The sequence below is a fragment of the Lynx rufus genome, unplaced genomic scaffold, assembly GCF_022079265.1.
Source record: "Lynx rufus isolate CCGP_SWC_20201006 ecotype Redwood Valley unplaced genomic scaffold, mLynRuf1.p SCAF_4, whole genome shotgun sequence".
Taxonomy (NCBI): Eukaryota; Metazoa; Chordata; class Mammalia; order Carnivora; family Felidae; genus Lynx; species Lynx rufus.
The window spans coordinates 117,355,480-117,373,932 of NW_025814856.1; the positions used below are offsets into that span (position 1 = coordinate 117,355,480).

Consider the following 18,453-nt stretch of genomic DNA (forward strand, 5'->3'; position numbering starts at 1 on the left):
TACACGAGGGAGAAAGGGATTATGCCAGGTCAGAACATTATTCATTTTATTCATGATAGTATGAAATGAAAGTGTCAGAGCAAATCCTTGCATGTCAGGGAAGTTGTGTTAGTGTTTCCACATCCTGGTTTAACTGGAACACCAGGGTAGGTTGTTCCATATACACCTACTGCCTCACCAGTTTCTTCACCAGTTTCTGTCTGCCTACCCTACTAATCTACTCCAAGATGCCCAAAACCCAGATGGTTCTCATTCAGTCACGTAAAAAGGGGAATCCATGGAAGAGACCAAGTCCCTTCATCTCAACTCTCACCTTTGGGATTAGATAGCCTGGAACAAGGCAGACAAACTATGATCAAAACCAAGAAGGGGGGAAAAAAAAAGGAACAAGAAAAAAAGTGAGGACTTTTAAGGAAGCCTTGACAGGAATGTTAAAAATAACATCTGAATTCAACTCCAGAGAAAAGTGTTACCAAGGAAAAACAAAGTGTTAGTGGATGTTCTGAAACTGCCTATAAGAAAGGGTTGGGGAATGATCTCTAGGAGCTTGGGACTCAGTGAGGCTTTGGCTTCCAGTCTGAACCTGCCCAGCAAGCACACTGCAGTCTGTTTGGCTCAGTCTTCAATGAGAGTCCTTCAGATCTATCAGAGTACTCCCCAGTGTGTTACATTGTCCTCAAAGTTCTGTAATTCAAGGAAGTGCTTGGCATGTTGACTCTTCTAACTGGAGAGGAGGTTTTGTACATGATGGCTGTTGGGGAGACTTTAGTTAGGTCTCTAGCTGCTGACTGTTGGTGTTGCAGACAGCTCCCAATTTGTGCCTTGACCATGGTGGCCAGCTTGGTCAGGGTCTCCTTTTAGAGCAAGTACTCTCTCAGTACTTGCTACAGACCCATATCCCATAGTGGGCCATCTAGCCATCAGCAGGAACAGGGTACCACTGAGGGCTTCAAGTACTCCATGAAAGGAGTACTACTGATTCAAAGTTCTAGCAGGTGGGGGGGGGGGGGGAGTTCTCACGCATAATGGAAGGGGGATACCAGCCTCAGCTTGAAACGGGATCTCATAGGCATGGATGGCATCCAGAGCTTTCATCCTGGTTAGATAGTTGTAACAATTCTGATTTCCTTGGGTTTCCATTGTACCAGCCTTGCATCATCATTCCCAAGGAGCTAGGGTTCATACTGCATATCATGAAGCCTGAATAGTGGAATATCGGGTAGGAGCATGGGTCCCAAAGGGACTTGAGGTCCTTTTCAAGATTTCCTTGTAAAGCACATGATTTGCTTTTTGCTAAAACTAACAACGTATACCAGGTTCCTGTAGACATTCACTAGCACAACATTGCCCCAGGACAACCAGTTACTGCCGAACACTGTGGCCTCCCCAACCTGTGGAGAACTGCATTGGTTTTTCCCACTTCCCTGCCTCATCAGCCCAGGTTTCCTGGAACTCCCTGGCCATTTCCTTATGGGGGGGGGGGGGGCGGGGAGGGGAGGTGGGGAACAAGCCAGACCTGGCCTGAAAACATGTGGGAGGGTCTGTTGCATTTTGATTAGAACTCCATTAAATGTACAAATTAGTTTGGGAATGTTTGACAACTTTATAACATTCAGCTTATCAGTTTCTGCAATAAAAGGGAAGGGGGCAGCAGAGATTTTGACATGGATTGCATTAAGTCTGTAGATCAGTTTGCCAATTTAGCAACATTAAGACTTCCAATCCATGGAAATAAGGTATCTTTCTATTTATTTTAGTCTTCTTTAATTCTTTCAATGATGTTTTATAGTTACAGTGTATAAATCTTGCATTTCCTTTGTTGCATTTATTTGTAATTATTGTTTTAGTGCTCTTGTAAAAAGAATGTTTTCATAATGTCATTTTCAGATTATTCATTGTTAATATTTAGAAATACAATTGATTTTTGTATTTTCGGGTTGTATCCTGCAACCTTGCTGAACTCAATAATTTTTTGTGTGTATAGTTTAGGATTTTCTATATACCAGGTATTATCATCTGCAACAATAGATAGTTTTACTTATTTCTTTCCAGTGTGGATGCCTTTTATTTCTTGCCTAAGTGCCCTGGCTGGAATCTCCACTATAATGTTGAATAGAAGTGGCAAGAGTAGACACACTTGCCTTGTTCCTGATCTTATGGGAAGGCATCCAGTCTTTCACCATTAAGTATCATGTTAGTTATAGATTCTTCATAGACACCTTTCATGAAGTTTGGAAATTTCCCTTCTGTTCCTGGTTTGTTGAATATTTTTATCATGAAAAGGGTTTGGATTTTGTCAAATGGTTTTTCTGTGCCTCTTGAGATACCATGTTTTTTTGGGTTTTTTTTTGTTGTTGTTGTTCTGTTAATACAGTGTATTATACTGATTGACTTTTATTTGTTGATGAACCACTCTTGTATTCCTGGGATAAGTTGTACTTGGTCATGGTGTACAGTCCTTTTCATATGTGGCTGGATTTAGTTTGCCAGTATTATATTAAAGATTTGTGCATCTATAAAGGATATTGACTGTAATTTTCTTGTGATACTTTTTTGTGGATTTAGTATCAAGATCTTATAGAATAATTGGGAAGTATTCCCTCTATTTTTTTTTTTTTGAAGAGTTTGTGAAGTATTGTTTTAAATTCCTCTTTAAAGTCTGATAGAATTTATCAGTGAAACCATCTAATTCTGGGCTTATGGAAAGTTTGTATTAGTAATTCCTCTCTTTACTTTTTTATAGATCTATTAAAATTTTGTATTTCTTCTTGAGTAAGTTTTAAATTAAAAAAATATATAAAGCAACTGCAAAGTGGTAAGTATGTATAAGGTAGTCTGATAAAGCCCAAATGGCATACAAAAAACTGTCCTCATGGGAATTCAACTTGAAACTTACAGCATTTAACAACTCATTTTATTAAAACATAACTTTTCAAAAGAGTGTTAATTGTTAATGTCTTTTTATTTAAATTACATATATAAAATATATCTTATTTTATAATTATATTTCATAATGGCTTGTAATTTAAGTTTTTTTGGTTTTGTTTTGTTTTTTGCTTTTATCTTAGCAGCAATGCAGCAAGTGTTGGATAACCTTACAGAGCTGCCCTCATCTACAGGAGCAGAAGAAATAGACCTTATTTTCCTCAAGGGGATTATGGAGAATCCTATTGTAAAATCACTTGCTAAGGTATAGTGGTTTATTCATAAGATTACTCAATTAGTTTTAAAATTGTCTTTTCAGAAGTCTTTTTAGATATTACTAATTTAGGACTTGGTTGATATACCTTTTGCTTAGCAAATAGTAACACTTATCACATAATGAAATCATGCACACAAAAATTAGACCACTTTTGCCTCGCCTGTGCAGACTTTAATACAAGATAAAATGACTCTTAGTTTTAACCTAACACATTTAAAGTCTTAGGGAAATGGTAACAGAACCTGTGAAAAAGATCCTGGTACTATCTCCATTTCAACAATAACAAGATACTGATTTTCTTCTTTTACATTAGAACATGTACCTGTTTTTCATTCTGTTTCTTGACTTCCTATATCTAGTACTTTTTGAAATCTTGTCTTTTCATGGGTAACCCTGATATTCTGAGTATTTTTTGTAATGAACTCTGTAGTTATGTCCTTAACTCATCCATAAATACACTTTTACAAGTATTTTTCATCCAGTTTTATTTCATTTATACTATTTCCTGTATTAATTTTTATAAATATCACTAAAGCGTGGTGTATTAACTACTTCACAACCCAGCTCTCCCATTCTTTAGCATTCCCTCAAATGATTCTTGCTCTTGGGAACTCTGTGCCACATGTGCTCTCTGACCTGTCCTCCATGTAGTCATCTTGTCTTTCCCTTTGCCTCTTGCACTCCTACCTAGTATGTTGATTTCACCCCCTCCCATAATCATTTTTTTAACCACAGTCTCTTTTATTCTTTTTTTTTTTATAATTTTTTGTTTAACGTTTGTTTTATCTTTGAGAGAGAGAGAGCACAAACAGGGGAGGGGCGGAGAGAGAAGGGTACAGAGACTTCAAAACAAGCTCCATGCTGACAGCAGAGGAGCCCCAGTGTGAGGCTCAAACTCTCACACCGTGAGATCATGACCTGAGCCGAAGTCCGATGCTTAAACGACTGAGCCACCCAGGTGCCATCTTTTTTTCTTCTAACTTGTATAACATGATACTTTTACAAAATTCTCCATTTGTAAAAGTGAATTAATGATGCAGATCCTCATTGTATTCAGAACCTTACCCATTCTAAGATCCCATGATAGAAAGGCTTTGGCTCCTCAGTACAAACTAATCCATGTGTATATTAACCAACTGGAATTTAAATTTAGTAATTTTTTTTATAGTATACCAATCCCAACTTTTTATTCTAACAAAATAAGGGTTAATGAGTTATGGCTTCTCCAACTCTATAATGTTTACAAAGCAAAATTTCTAAATAGGAAAAGAATTTGTAAAGTTTGTACCTGGAATTAACTTAAAGGAAAATAAAAACTTTATCACATTGAGCTGTCTTTCAATAAATACAAATTAAGAGTGTATTTAACAACTTGGGAAGATATAACAGGACTTCAGAGGAAATCAAACATTGGTTTCTTATAATTACACAACGAGAGATAGATTCAGAAATGATCATTTCAGTTAGTATTTCAAACTTGCTTTTACAACTTTATGGATATTATTTAAAATTTAAAAAATACTTTCATAAACATTAATGCCTATAATATAAAATTGGTAGCAGTTAATAGCTTCTTCCTTAGTCTGTCTATATAAATAATTGATGAACCAATTAGTTTATCCCTATTCTGTAAAACTAAATGGTCAATGCATTTGATTTCAGATTTAGCATTTTTGAAAAAAAAAATGACTCAAACATCTAAATACTTATTTTAATACTTTGGAGAATTATAGGAATATGAAAGAAAAATTTTATCTCTTGTATTTTTTATTACTAGAGAGTTCTAAAACATTAAAAAGTATTTTTCTTTTTAACTCATTTAAGACTATTAATATGTAGAAAAAGATGAGAGATTTTTGTTATGCAAGCAAATAGTTGTGCTTCAGACTGGAATTGCTTTTGAATTCATGTTATTTTTCCCCTCTAAAGAGAAACCAGGAAAAAGAGAATCCTGTAAAACTAATAAACCATCACAAGTGCTTTCAAATTATTCCTTTTCATACAGGAACTTCTAAGCAGTCACACTATGGTGAATATCTTTCCTTCACTCCTCTTCTGGCAGACCAGGTGAGGTTAGCTAGAGAAGATCTCCGGGGGAAGGGCACCTGTGAATGGAGAGGCTTATATCTGCTTTGATTTTCTTCTCATTGCCAAATTAGCTGGTCTCTGTCCGTTGATAAGACGACTTATCACAAAAATAAAAAATACAAAAAAGAATTGTTGTAACCTCATTTTTCTGCTACATGGAAGCAGAGTAATAGCTCTCAGTGTAAATGAAATAATCTTTGAATAGTCTGTGCAATATCTGTGTGGCTTTCCTCATATTCTAATGAGGAACCTCAGAGAACTGCCAGCTGCGTTTACCAGAAAGGTTAATGATCACATCACACAAGGTTACTGATGCTGTGGTCTAGCTCCCTCTTTCTCAAGTCCCTCCTCCACCCCTCCTCCTCCCCCATCACTCCCTTTTATTTCCATAAGCAAATATTGTTGAAATAAACCATTCAAATGTGCTGTAACTTAATGGAAGTCTACTAGTAGTGGAAGTTCCTAGGAGAGACTCTAGTAATTTTTGATTGCAGTCTTTCTAAAATTTATTAGATAATACTTTATTTTAATAGTAATAATAAAGGATATGATTACTTTTTTTTTTTAAGTTTATTTATTTTGAGAGAGAGAAAGTGCAAGTGGGGAAGGGACAGAGAGAAGGAAAGACAGAATCCCAAGCAGACTCCAGGCTGTCAGCATAGAGCCTGATGCAGGGTTTAAACTCATGAACTATGAGATCAGGACCTCAGCCAAGATCAAGAGTTGGACACTTAACCGACTGAGCCATCCAGGTGCCCAGGATATGATTTACTTTAAAATTCAAGCTTCTTATCATAAATACCAATTACTGTACCAGGTCAAGATAGACTAATAGCTTCAGGGTCCATTGAAATATGTAGGGGCTACTTAGGCTATATTGACTAACTCACCCTTAGTTCTAATTGGTACTTTTAAAATAGTTTTTGACTCTTCCTTTGGTGTTAGTTGTCAGTTTTTATTATCAACATATCTATTATACCTGTGTCTCTGTATTTGTTTAATTTATAGCTTTTGATCTGTAGATTTAGAAACGAGATAATATTATGTAAGACATCTTAAAATGTGTTTATAATTTACAGAGGTCTTTAAAGTATATTGTTTTGAGGTCACCTGGGTGGCTCAGTTAAGCGTCTGACTTTGGCTCAGGTCATGATCTCACAGTTTGTGGGTTCGAGCCCCATGTTAGGCTCTATGTTGATAGCTCAGAGCCTGGAGCCTGATTTGGATTCTGTGTCTCCTTCTTTCTCTGCTCTTCCCCTACTTATGCTCTCTCTCTCTCTCTCTCTCTCTCTCAAAAATAAACATTAAAAGAACAAAATACATTGTTTTGTCTTCACAGCAACTTAATGAATTGAAAATCATGATTCAAAGTACAAAAATTATTTGTCTAAGGTCACTGTCCTAGTAAGTGACAGAGATGAGGTGTAGACCAGGTTTTCTTTCTTTAAATTCTGTGCTCTTTCTACTACAGCATAGGTTTTTGTGTGCATGTATATTCTTAAGAATTTCTGGTAAAAAATTATTTTTAATGTGGCTTTGGTGCCATTGATACTGGCCTTATGGAGGATCATCTTGATCACTATTTTCAATAAAGGAAATGGCTGGATGGCTTTGGAGCAGCTCAGGTACTAGTGTAATGTAATCTTATGATAAAAATGAAATTAAGAACAGAATAACCAATAGTATCCAACATTCAAGCAGTTTCTCAATAAATGGGAGCAATGATAACTTAGTATTCCTACAATGAAAGAAAAGAAATTCTAGGAGGAAGGGAAGACATCTACTTCCAAGAAAGAGAGATTAAGTCACAGCCGGCCAATACTCCCAGTACAAGTAGAGGAAAAATGGTTAAGTTGCTGAAGAAACAGAGAGGCATATGTTGCTAGACACATGGAGAGACAGGAATATGTGACTAATAATCACGAGAAAAATAATGGAAGCAGTTCCATAGATGATGCTTTTATTAGAGTTTATAAACAAATATTTTTAAATAATTAATATCTTTTTAATAGAAGAAAAGAGAAAGTGAAGACATTTAAAATATAACTAGAAAATTAGAATAAAAAGCAATCAAAAGGTCATTTGTTCTTTTATTTTTTTTAATTTACTTTTTACTTTTTTAATGTTTATTTTTGAGAGAGACAGAGACAGAGACAGAGTGTGAGCAGGGGAAGGGCAGAGAGAGAGGGAGACACAGAATCTGAAGCGGGCTCCAGGCTCTGAGCTATCAGCACAGAGCCCAACTTGGGCCTCGAAGCCACAAATCACGAGAACATGACCTGAGCCAACATCAGACACTTAACTGCCTGAGCCACCCAGGCGCCCTTGTTCTGTCTTTTAGATTCCACATATAAATGAAATCATTTGGCATTTGTCTTTGATTTATTTAAACTTAGCATAATACCCTTTAGGTCCATCCATATTTTGCAGATGGCAAGATCTCATTCTTTTTTATGGCTGAGTAGTTTTCCATTGTTGTATGGATATCAATGTGTGTATATATATACACATATATACATATATATATACACACACTATGTAATCTTTTAAAAATTTTTTTTCTTTTGAGGGGTGCCTGTGTGGCTCAGTCAGTTAAGTGTCCAACTTCTGCTAGGGTCATGATCTCACTGTTCGTGAGTTTGAGCCCTGCGTCAGGCTCTGTGCATACTGATAGCTCAAAGCCTGGTGCCCACTTCAGATTCTGTGTCTCACCCTCTCTCTGCCTCTCCCCTCTGTGTGTCTCTCTCAAAAATAAACATTAAAAAAATTTTTTTTTCCTCTTAAAATAGGGTTGACACAGTGTTATTTTAGTTTCAGGTGTACACCATAGTGATTTGACAAGTCTATACATTATGCTGTGCTCACCACCAGTGCAGCTACCGTCTGTCACCATACAACACTATTACAATACCATTGACTGCTTTCCTATGTTGTACCTTTTGTTCACGTGACATGCATTCCATAACTGGAAGTCTGTTATCTCCCACTCCCTTTCACATATTTTGCCCATCCTTCCACCTACTTCCCCTCTGGCAGTCATCAGTTTGTATTCTGTATTTATGAGTCTGTTTGTGCTTTTTGTTTGTTTTTTAGATTCCACATGTAAATGAAATCATATGGTATTTGTCTTTCTTTGTCTGACTTATTTCAGTTAGTGTAATACCTTTTAGGTGCATCCGTATTTTACAAATGGGAAGATCTCATTCTTTTTAATGTCTGAGTGATATTCTATTGTGTGTGTGTGTGTGTGTGTGTGTGTGTGTGTGTATATACACACACACACATCTTTATCAATTCATGTATCAATGATGCTTGGGCTGCTTCCATATCTTAGCTATTGTAAATAATGCTGGAATAAACAAGGGTGCCAATATCTTCAAATTACCATGCTTGTTTTCTTTCAGTAAATACCCAGTAGTGGAACTACTAGATCATGTGGTACTTCTATTATTTATTTTATGAGGAACCTCCGTACTGTTTTCCACAGTGGCTGCATCAGATTGCATTCCTACCAGCAGCGTACAAGGTTCCTTTTTCTCCACATCCTTGCCAACACTTGTTATATCTCGTCTTTTTGCTTCTAGCCATTCTGATAGGTGTAAAGTGATATCTCATTATGATTTTGATTTGCATTTTCCTTGTTATTAATGAAGTTGAACATCTTTTCATGTGTCGGTTGGCCGTCTGTATGTCTTCTCTGGAAAAATGTCCCTTCAGGTCCTCTGCCCATTTTACAAACATCTCCCATTCAATAGGATTCCTTGTCATTTGGTTGATGGTTTCCTTTGCTGCAAAAGCTTCTTATTTTGGCGTAGTCCCAGTATACCACATCATCTTTATCCATTCATCTATCGATGGACACTTGCGTTGCTTCCATAGCTTGGCTGTTGTAAGTAGTTCTCAAATACAGAGAACAAACTGGTGGTTGCTGGAGGGGAGGTGGGTGGGAGATGGGTGAAATGGGTAAAGGGGATTAAGAGGCACAAACTTCCAGTTGTAAAAAATAAGTCATGGAGATTAAAAGTACAACATAGGAAATATAGTCAGTGATATGGAAATAATATTGTATGGTGACAAGTGGTGGCTATACTTATGGTGTGCACTGAGGAATGTGTAAATTTGTCAAATGTACACTTGAAACAAATATAGCGTGTGTGTTAATTAACAATCAAATGGACATTCAAGTACTCAAAAATATATCTGAAATTAAAAGCCCATTTGATGAGGTGAGTAGATAAAACATTGCAGAAAAGGGGATTCATGAATTTAAATACAGTTAGCGGAAAGCATGCAAACTGAAATGCCGAGTGTAAGTATTAGAAAGAAAAGAGAGAATATGTAAGTCATACTCAGAAGATCTGATACACATGTAACTGGTATCCCAGAAAGAGGGGAGGGAAAATGGGGCAAAAGAAATAGTTGAAGATGCAGTGGCCAAGAATTTTCAAAATTAGTGAACAACATTGACTGATGATCCAAGAAGCAAAGTGAACCCTCAGTATATAGAAAAACATTTTTTGGAACGTCATAGTTAAATTCCTGAAAATCAAAAACAGAGTGAATATTTGTAAAGCAATCAGAGAAGAAATATACATTATCTTTAAAAAGAAACAATAAGACTAATAGCAATAAAACAGGGACTATGAATGTGAAAACAGAGTACATTAAGATCACTAAAATTTTGAAGGAAAAACACTGCCAACCTTGAATTCCTTTCCAGCAAAAGTAGCTCCAAAAATGAAAGCAAAATAAAGATTAGTTTAGACAACATCTGAAAGAAATAATCTCCATTTACTCTATAAGAAATGCAAAAAAAGAGTTTTTCTGACAGAATGACAAATGAAAGAGAATATTAATGGTAAATATAAAATAATATTGACTTTTAAGGTGAGATAATAACCTTGTCTTGGGGGCATTTATAACCTGTATATAAGTGAAGTATGCTAAGATGATAGCCTAAAAGGAAGGAGAGACTTAATGAGTCAACTGTAAGATTCTTTTGTTGTTCAGGAAGTGATAAAAGTAATGGGTTATGATATATAAAAAGGGATGCATGCTGAAATCTCTAGGGTAACCACCAAAAGTAAAGTTATAAGGGTGAATAAAGTTCACCCCAGCCATATGGAAGAAAAAAAATACTCTTGAATTACCCTCACAAGTTAGCAAAATATGGGATGGGGAGACAGACTGTCTTTAGACATGGGACAGCAGGCAGCACAGGACCATGATGCCTGACAGAAAGGAAACAAATGAAGTGAGCATTTTGAAACTGAGTTGAGTATAGTTTTCAGGCTGCAGTACAGCAAGAGGAAACACAACCGGCCAGTAGTCTTCAGAGAGGTCAGGATCTGGGGAGATTGAAGTGACTGACTGGAATCAGGGAGGAGGAAGCTGAACACAAAAAGGGCTCTAGAATCTGCCCTCAAATCTTTGGCTGAGTACTGACCTGTATATATATGAAGTAAGCCTCTAGAGTTAGAAGGAAGATCCCCCTGGAAAGCACAGTAGGCCAAACAATTTCCAGAGATCACAAAGGATGGAGAATAGTTTGCATTCTCACCAGCCTGAGTGGAGAGTCCTCATACTACACAGTACATTGGGCAGAATTCACCCCAGTTTGTTGTAGCAGACCTATGAAACTAAAGCAAAATTAAACTAAAATTCAGTAGCAGAGTTATCTGAAAAATTACCAAATATCTGGAAATTAAACAGCATACTTTTTTTTTTTTTTTCTCAACGTCTATTCATTTTTTTTGGGACAGAGAGAGACAGAGCATGAACAGGGGAGGGGCAGAGAGAGAGAGAGACACAGAATCGGAAACAGGCTCCAGGCTCCGAGCCATCAGCCCAGAGCCTGACGCGGGGCTCGAACTCACGGACCGCGAGATCGTGACCTGGCTGAAGTCGGACGCTTAACCGACTGCGCCACCCAGGCGCCCCAACAGCATACTTTTAAATAGCCTTGGGTCAAAGCAGAAATAACAAAGAAACATTAAAAAAAACTATTTTGAATTGAATGAAAATGAAAATACATATCAAAGCAATGCTTGGAGGAAAATATCTAGTTAGAAGAGAATATATAAGTCAGTCATCTAAGTGATAAGTCACCTCCAAAAAATAGAAAAAGAACAAATTCAAAATAGGGACAAAGAAGTAAATAATGAAAATAAGTTTGAACGTATAAAAGACAAAAATAGAAAAAGTCAATATAACTTTGAATATAACTGTAAAATAAGTAAACCTCTAGCTAGGCACACATTATAGTATCAGAAATGAAAAAGGACATCAGTACAAATCCAACAGATATTGCAAGAATAATATTATGAAGAACTTTATGACAATAGATCTCACAACTTAGGTGAAATTGACTAGTTCCTTAAAAGATACAACTAAAACCTATGTAAGAATAGACAACCTGAATAGCCTTGTATTTATTTTTTTCAACTGAATATTTTCAGTTTGAAACCTTTCTCGAAGCTCCAGCCTAAATCGCTTCCCAATAATATTCTGTCAAACTTTTAAGGAAGAAGTAATACCAATTCTACTTGATTTCTTCCTCAAAGGAAGAGAAAGGAACATTTACTTTTATGAGGCTTATTGTTACGCTAATAGCAAAGCCAGCTAAAGACATTTCAAGAAAGGAAATATTCCATTAAGTGAGTTTTGGCTCAAAAATGCAAGACTGCCTTAACATTTGAAAACCAATAAATGTCAGCATTCTAATGATAACATAAAAAAAAAAATCATGTGATTATGTCACAGGAAAAGCATCTTACAAAATTGAACGTTATTCATTCCTGATAAAACTTGGTAAATTTAAAAGGAAATTCCCTCAACCTGATAAAGGACATCTATTAAAAAAGAACCATAGTTAACATAATTCTTGGTGGAACATAGAATGCTGTCTTTCTGTGATCACTCCTGTTCAGCCTTCATTACTTCCATTCACTTCTATACCTGGAGGTACTAGCCAGTGGAAGGAACAGGCATACAGATTAAAGAGGAAAAAATAAACTATCTTTATTCAAGGATGACATTATCTTTATTCAAGGATGACATTATTGTCTCTGTTGAAACCCTAAGAATCTACCAGAAAGGGGGGGGGGGCGAGGGGAAACACACCTTCTAGAACTAACAAGTGAGTTTAGCAAGGTCACAGGATACAAGATTGATCTACATAAATCAATTGTATTTTTATATACTAGCAATGAATCAGAAATTGTAAATTAAAGAAATAGTAAATGTAATAATGTGTGCTAGACCTGTACACTGGAAACTATAAAAAAAATGCTGAAATTAAAGGCATACATACATATATACATACAGGGTTTGGAAGGTTCATTTGTCTTTAACATGTCAGTTCTCTCCAAACTGATCTATAGAATCCCTATTAATAGCAGTCAAAATTTCAGGCTGACATGATGATAGTGAAATTTATCAAGGACCTACCCTAACAAAAACAGTTTTAAAAAAGAACAAAATTTGATGTTCTCTACAACCTGATGTCCAGGATTACTGTTACCCTACAGTAAAGAAAACAGTGTAATATTGGTATAGATCAGTGGCACAGGTTAGAGCCCAGATAGAGACCAACACATGTATGGTCAACTGGTTTTTAGTAATAATACCATGGTAATTCAATGAAGAAATGATAGTTCTTTAAATAAGTGTTGCTGGAACAATAGAATATTTACATGCAAAAAAATCAACAATATCTTATTCCTCACATTATATACAATTACCTCAAAACAAATCATAGATCTAAAAGTAAGAACTAAGATTTTAAAACATCTAAAAGAATACATAAAAACTTCGCAACTTTGGGTTAGAGAAAGACTTCATAGTTAAAACATAAAAAGCATGAAGCATAATGAAAAATTTCATTAATTAGATTTTATCAAAATTTTAAAATTTCCTCTTTAAGAGAATGAAACGGCTAGCTACTGATTGGGGAGAAATATTTGCAAAATGTACACGGGCATACCTCATTTTCTTGTGCTTCTTTTTATTGCCCTTCACAGATACTGTGGATTTTCTTTAAAAAAAAAAAAAAATGAAGCTTTGTGGCAACCCTGCATTAAGCAAATCTATTTGTATCATTTTTCCAACAGCATTTGTTTCATGTCTTTGTATCACATTTTGGTAATTCTCAAGATATTTGCACTTTTTCATTATAATATTTGAATTGCTGCAGTCTCATGATAAACTTTTTAATGGATGAGGTGTTGCTTCTTATGGGTGAGCAAAGAAAGTGGTTTCTTGAGATGGGGTCTACTCCTGATGAAGATGCTGTGAAGATTGTTGAAATGACAGCAACAGATGATAATGCAATGGTGGGTGTGAGAGGATTAACTCTAAATTTTGTAAGAAGTTCTACTGTAGGGGAAAAACTGTCAAACAGAATCTCCTGTTACAAAAAAAAAAAAAAAATCATTTGTAAAAGGAAGAGTCCATCAATGCAGTAGACTTCCTTTTGTCTTATTTTAAGAAATTGCTACAGCTACCCAGACCTTCAGGAATACCACCCTGAGCAGTTAGCAGCCATCAGCATTGAGGTGTGAGTCTCTCAGCAAAAATATTATGACTCATCAAAAGCTCAGATGATGGTTAGCAGTTTTTAGTGATAAGGTAACTTTTAATTAAGTTAGTATATACATTTTTTTTCAGACACAATGCTATTGCACGCTTAATAGACTATAGTAACTTTATAAGCACCGGAACACCAAAAAATTCATTTGACTGGCTTTACTGCGATATTCTCTTTATTGCAATGTTATCTTTATTGTGGTAGCCTGGAACCGAACCCACAGTATCTCTGAAGTAGGCCTATATTATAAAAAGGAAGCTATTTGTTCATTGCTGTTAGTATTGCAAATAGCACAACTACTTTGGAAGACACTTTGGCAGTTTCTTAGAAAGCTAACATGGTATTACCATACAATCCAGCAGCTGCACTCCTTTAATTAAAAAAAAAAAATTTAGTGTTTATTTTTGAGAGTATGTGTGTGTGTGTGTGTGTGCAAGGGGAGGAGGAGCAGAGAGAGAGACACACACACAGAATCTGAAGCAGGCTCCAGGTTCTGAGCCATCAGCACAGAGCCTGATGCAGGGCTTGAACCCACAAACTGTGAGATCATGACCTGAGCCGAATTCAGACGCTTAACCAACTGAGCCACCCAGGTGCCCCAGTTGCACTCCTTGATAGTTACCCAAGTGAGTTGATAATTTATGTATACATAGAAATCTACATGTGAATGTTTATAGCATCTTTATTCATAATTATCAAAACTTGAAAGCAAACCATGATGTCTTTAATAGCATAAAGTGTGATGTATCCATACAATGGAATATTATTCAGCAGTAAAAAGAATTGAACTAGCAAGCTTCAAAAAAACTACAGAGGAACCTTAAATACATGTTGCTAGATGAAAGAAGCCAGTCTTAGAAGAGTATATGCTGTATGATTCCAACTATATTACATTCTGGAAAAAGCAAAAGTTATAGAGACAATACAAAACAATCCATAGTTGCCAGGGTTTGGGAAAGTACAAGAGAGGGTGAGTAGGTGGAGCATGGAGCATTTTTAGGGCAGTGGAACTGTTATTCTATATGATACTGTAAACGTGCATAGATGACATGCAGTTGTCAAAAACCATGGAACTATACAACATTAAGAATGGATCTCAATGTAAACTATAGGCTTTAGTTAGTAATAGTATATCAAATTGACTTATAACAAACATATCACACTAATGCAAGGTGTGAATAAGGGAAACTAGGATGAGGCAGATACATGGAAATTCTCTGTACTTTTCAGTTTTTCTATTTAAAACTTTATTAGCTAAAGTGCATAGTGTACATTAGTGTTCATACTTTGTGTTGAATATGTCTGTCTGGGTTTTAATAACTGTATAATGACAAATTAAGGTTTTGTCCAGTTTTGGTATTAGAGTAATGCTCTCCTTGTAGAATGAATTAAGAAATTTTTCTTCGGCTTCCTGGAAGAGATTGTAGAGAATTGGTATAATTTCTTCCTTAAATGTGTGGTAGAATTTACCAGCAAACCCATGTGGGCCTGGTGCTTTCTGTTTGGGAAGGTTATTAATTATTGATATAATTTTTTAACAGATATAGGACTATTCAAGTTATCTATATTTCCTTTTGTGTGTTTTGTTGGATTGTGTATTTAAAGGAATCGATCCATTTCATGTAGGTTATCAAATTTCTGGGCTTAGAATTGTTCATATTATTCCTTTATTGATAGTGTCAGTAGTAATGGCCCCCCCCTTTCATTTCTGTTATTAGTAAATCTCTGTCTTCTCTCTTTTTTCTTAGTTAAGCTGGAATTTTAATCTTTTCAAAGAACCAGCTTTTGGTTTCATTAACTTTTATTGATTTTCTCTTTTCAGTTGATTGATTTGTGCTTTAAATTTTTCTTTTCTTCTACTTTGTATTTAATTTGCTCTTTTTTGAGTTATATTGTAAGGTGGATGTTTAGATTATTGATTTTAGGTCTTTTTTCTTTCCTAACTATGCATTCACTGCTATAAATTTCTCTTTAAATATGGCCTTTGCTGCATCCCCCCAAATTTGGTAAGTTTTCTTTTCACTTGGTTGATATATTTGTAAATTTTTCTTAAGACTTCTTGGACCTGTGTATTGTCAGAAATGTGTTGCTTTGGGGGACCTGGGTGGCTCAGTCGGTTAAGCATCTGATCTCAGCTCAGGTCATGATCTCACGGTTTGTGAGTTCGAGCCCCACATCAGGCTCTGTACTGACAGCTCAGAGACTGGAGGCTGCTTCAGATTCTGTGTCTCCCTCCCTTTCTGCCCCACCCCCAATTGCGCTCTGTCTCTGTCTCTTAAAAATGAATAAACATTAAAAAAAAATAAATGTGTTGCTTTGTCTCCAAGTGTTTCATGGGTTTCTGGCTGTTTTTCTATTACTGAGTTTCGATTTAATCCCATTGTGGTCTGAGAGCATACTCTATATAATTTTTATTCTTATAAGCTTTTTAAGATGCGTTTTATGGCCCTTACTGTGGTCTGTCTTGGGAAATGATCCATGTGAGCTTGAGATAAATGTGTACTCTGCGCACTAGTATGTTCCCACCGGGGGGGAAAAAATGTGTGAGAGTGTCTGTCTTCTACCCTATTCTCACTAACATGGTATGTTACCAGAATTTTTATCTTTGACAATCTGATAAAAAAAAAAAAGAATATTGTATTATAATTTGCTTATACTTCTCATGAATGTGGCTGTGCATCTTTTCATATGTTTAAGAGTTTGAATTTCCTTTTCTGTGAATTTTTCATATTATTTGCTTATTTCTCTTAATGTGTTGATCTTTTTCTTATTGGTTTGTAGAAGTCCTTTATATATAAGGAAATTAACTCTTTGTCTATATTATGATTTGTAAGTATTTTAACCCTAGTTTTTCACTTGTTTTTTCACTTTGCTAATTTTTAACAAGAAATTTGAAATTTTAAATGTTAATTTTATTGGGCCTTTTTTGCTTAATTTATGGCTTTTCCAGATTTTGCAACATAAGTTAGAAAGGTCTTTCCCACTCAAAGATTATAAAAAGTATCTTTTATATTTTCTCTGAATACTGTTAAAGCCAAGCTTTAAAAAAAAAAAAAAAAACGTTTTTTCTCATTTTTAAAAGCATAACAGATTCCCATTTCTAGTTTTTTGACATCTGTGTGGTTCTCCTGATTCTACAGATACCTCTAAGAATGGCTCAGCAATGTTATTTAGAAGCTCCCTGAGTACTTTGATATACAGTTTATCTAACGTAAGAATTTGACCTCTTTGGTTAACTAAATTTCTGACAAGTTCTTCACTCATTAGAGAATTCAGTTCTAATTTATTTATACTTATTTCATCTTTGTTGTTCAAAACAAATCTCATTCTCTTTGATATAATGTATGCAGAAGCAAATTAGAAATTGCTTTCTATTCTCATTTCCACTTTCTGCTCAAATTCTTATTTATTTTTGACCATTTGTGGGCTTCTCTTGATCTTTCTTGTCCTAAATGTCTAGAATAGAAGAGGATAACTCTTTGACCACAGCCAAATTTATTTCTCATGTACTTAGCTTTTTCAGGAAATATTTAATGAGCAACTACCACATACTTAGCCACGTTCAAAGAAGATAGAAACAAAATTTATGGGGCACATGGGTGGCTCAGTTAAACATCTGACTTCGGCTGTCAGGATCTCATGGTTCGTGGGTTCAAGCCTTGTTTTGGGCTCTGCACTCACAGCATGGAGCCTGCTCCAGATCCTCTGTCTTCCTCTCTCTCTGTCTCTCCCCCACCTTGTGCATGCATGTGCACGTGCGCTCTCTCTCTCTCTCTCTCTCTCTCTCTCTCTCTCTCCTAAAAATGTAAATAAACATTTTAAAAATTTTATGGTATTTTGGTCCTTGCTTTTAAGGGAGAAAAGGTTACTACACAAAATGATAATAGTATTAGATACAATATAATAAATAGTAGTATTTGTCTCTTTATTATAGCCCACAGCTTCTGTTAGACTTTTTACTATTATTATTATTATTATTATTATTATTATTATTTGCTTGCAAGCATGGTTAGACTATGCCAATATAAAATACCTAAAAGTCCTGAAAGAACTTTTTCCTCTCTGTAGGTCATTTTTCTAAGATGCAGTGGTGAATAGGTTTCTCAGAACTGGACCTACCAGGTAGATTAGGCCATATTTGTGTCAGCTCCAAGTGTTCTACAAAGCCAGTTGTGGCATGTTCTTTCAACCCTTGTGGCAAGTGGAATATATTTTTATTAAGTTATGCTCGTTTTTTTTTCTTTTTTTTAATCTTTTTTTAATTTTTAATGTTTATTTATTTTTGAGAGTGTGTGTGTGTGTGTGTGAGCGAGCAGTGAGGGGCAGAGAGAGAGGGAGACACAGAATCCGAAGCAGGCTGTAGGCCCTGAACTGTCAGCACAGAGCCCCTCGTGGGGCTCCAACCCAAGAACTGCAAGATCGTGATCCGAGCTGAAGTCAGACGCTTAACCGACTGAGCCACCCAGGCACCCTTTCAATCTTTATTTTTGAGAACGCAAGCAGGGAGAAACAGAGAGAGAGGGAGACACAGAATCCAAAGCAGGCTCCAGGCTCTGAGCTGTCAGCACAGAGCCCA

The 18,453-nt window shown here is 35.7% G+C and overlaps 1 protein-coding gene across 1 annotated transcript in view; it reads left to right on the forward strand.

Annotated features, from left to right (window-relative positions):
* Positions 1-3,073: 3,073 nt before the first annotated feature.
* Positions 3,074-18,453, forward strand: part of PALS2 (protein associated with LIN7 2, MAGUK p55 family member) — a 63,580-nt gene continuing 48,200 nt past the window's right edge. Inside the window, exon 1 of the mRNA XM_047097305.1 lies at positions 3,074-3,190. Within this exon, the coding sequence (XP_046953261.1) occupies positions 3,074-3,190 (117 nt within the window). The remainder of the gene's footprint in view (positions 3,191-18,453) is intronic.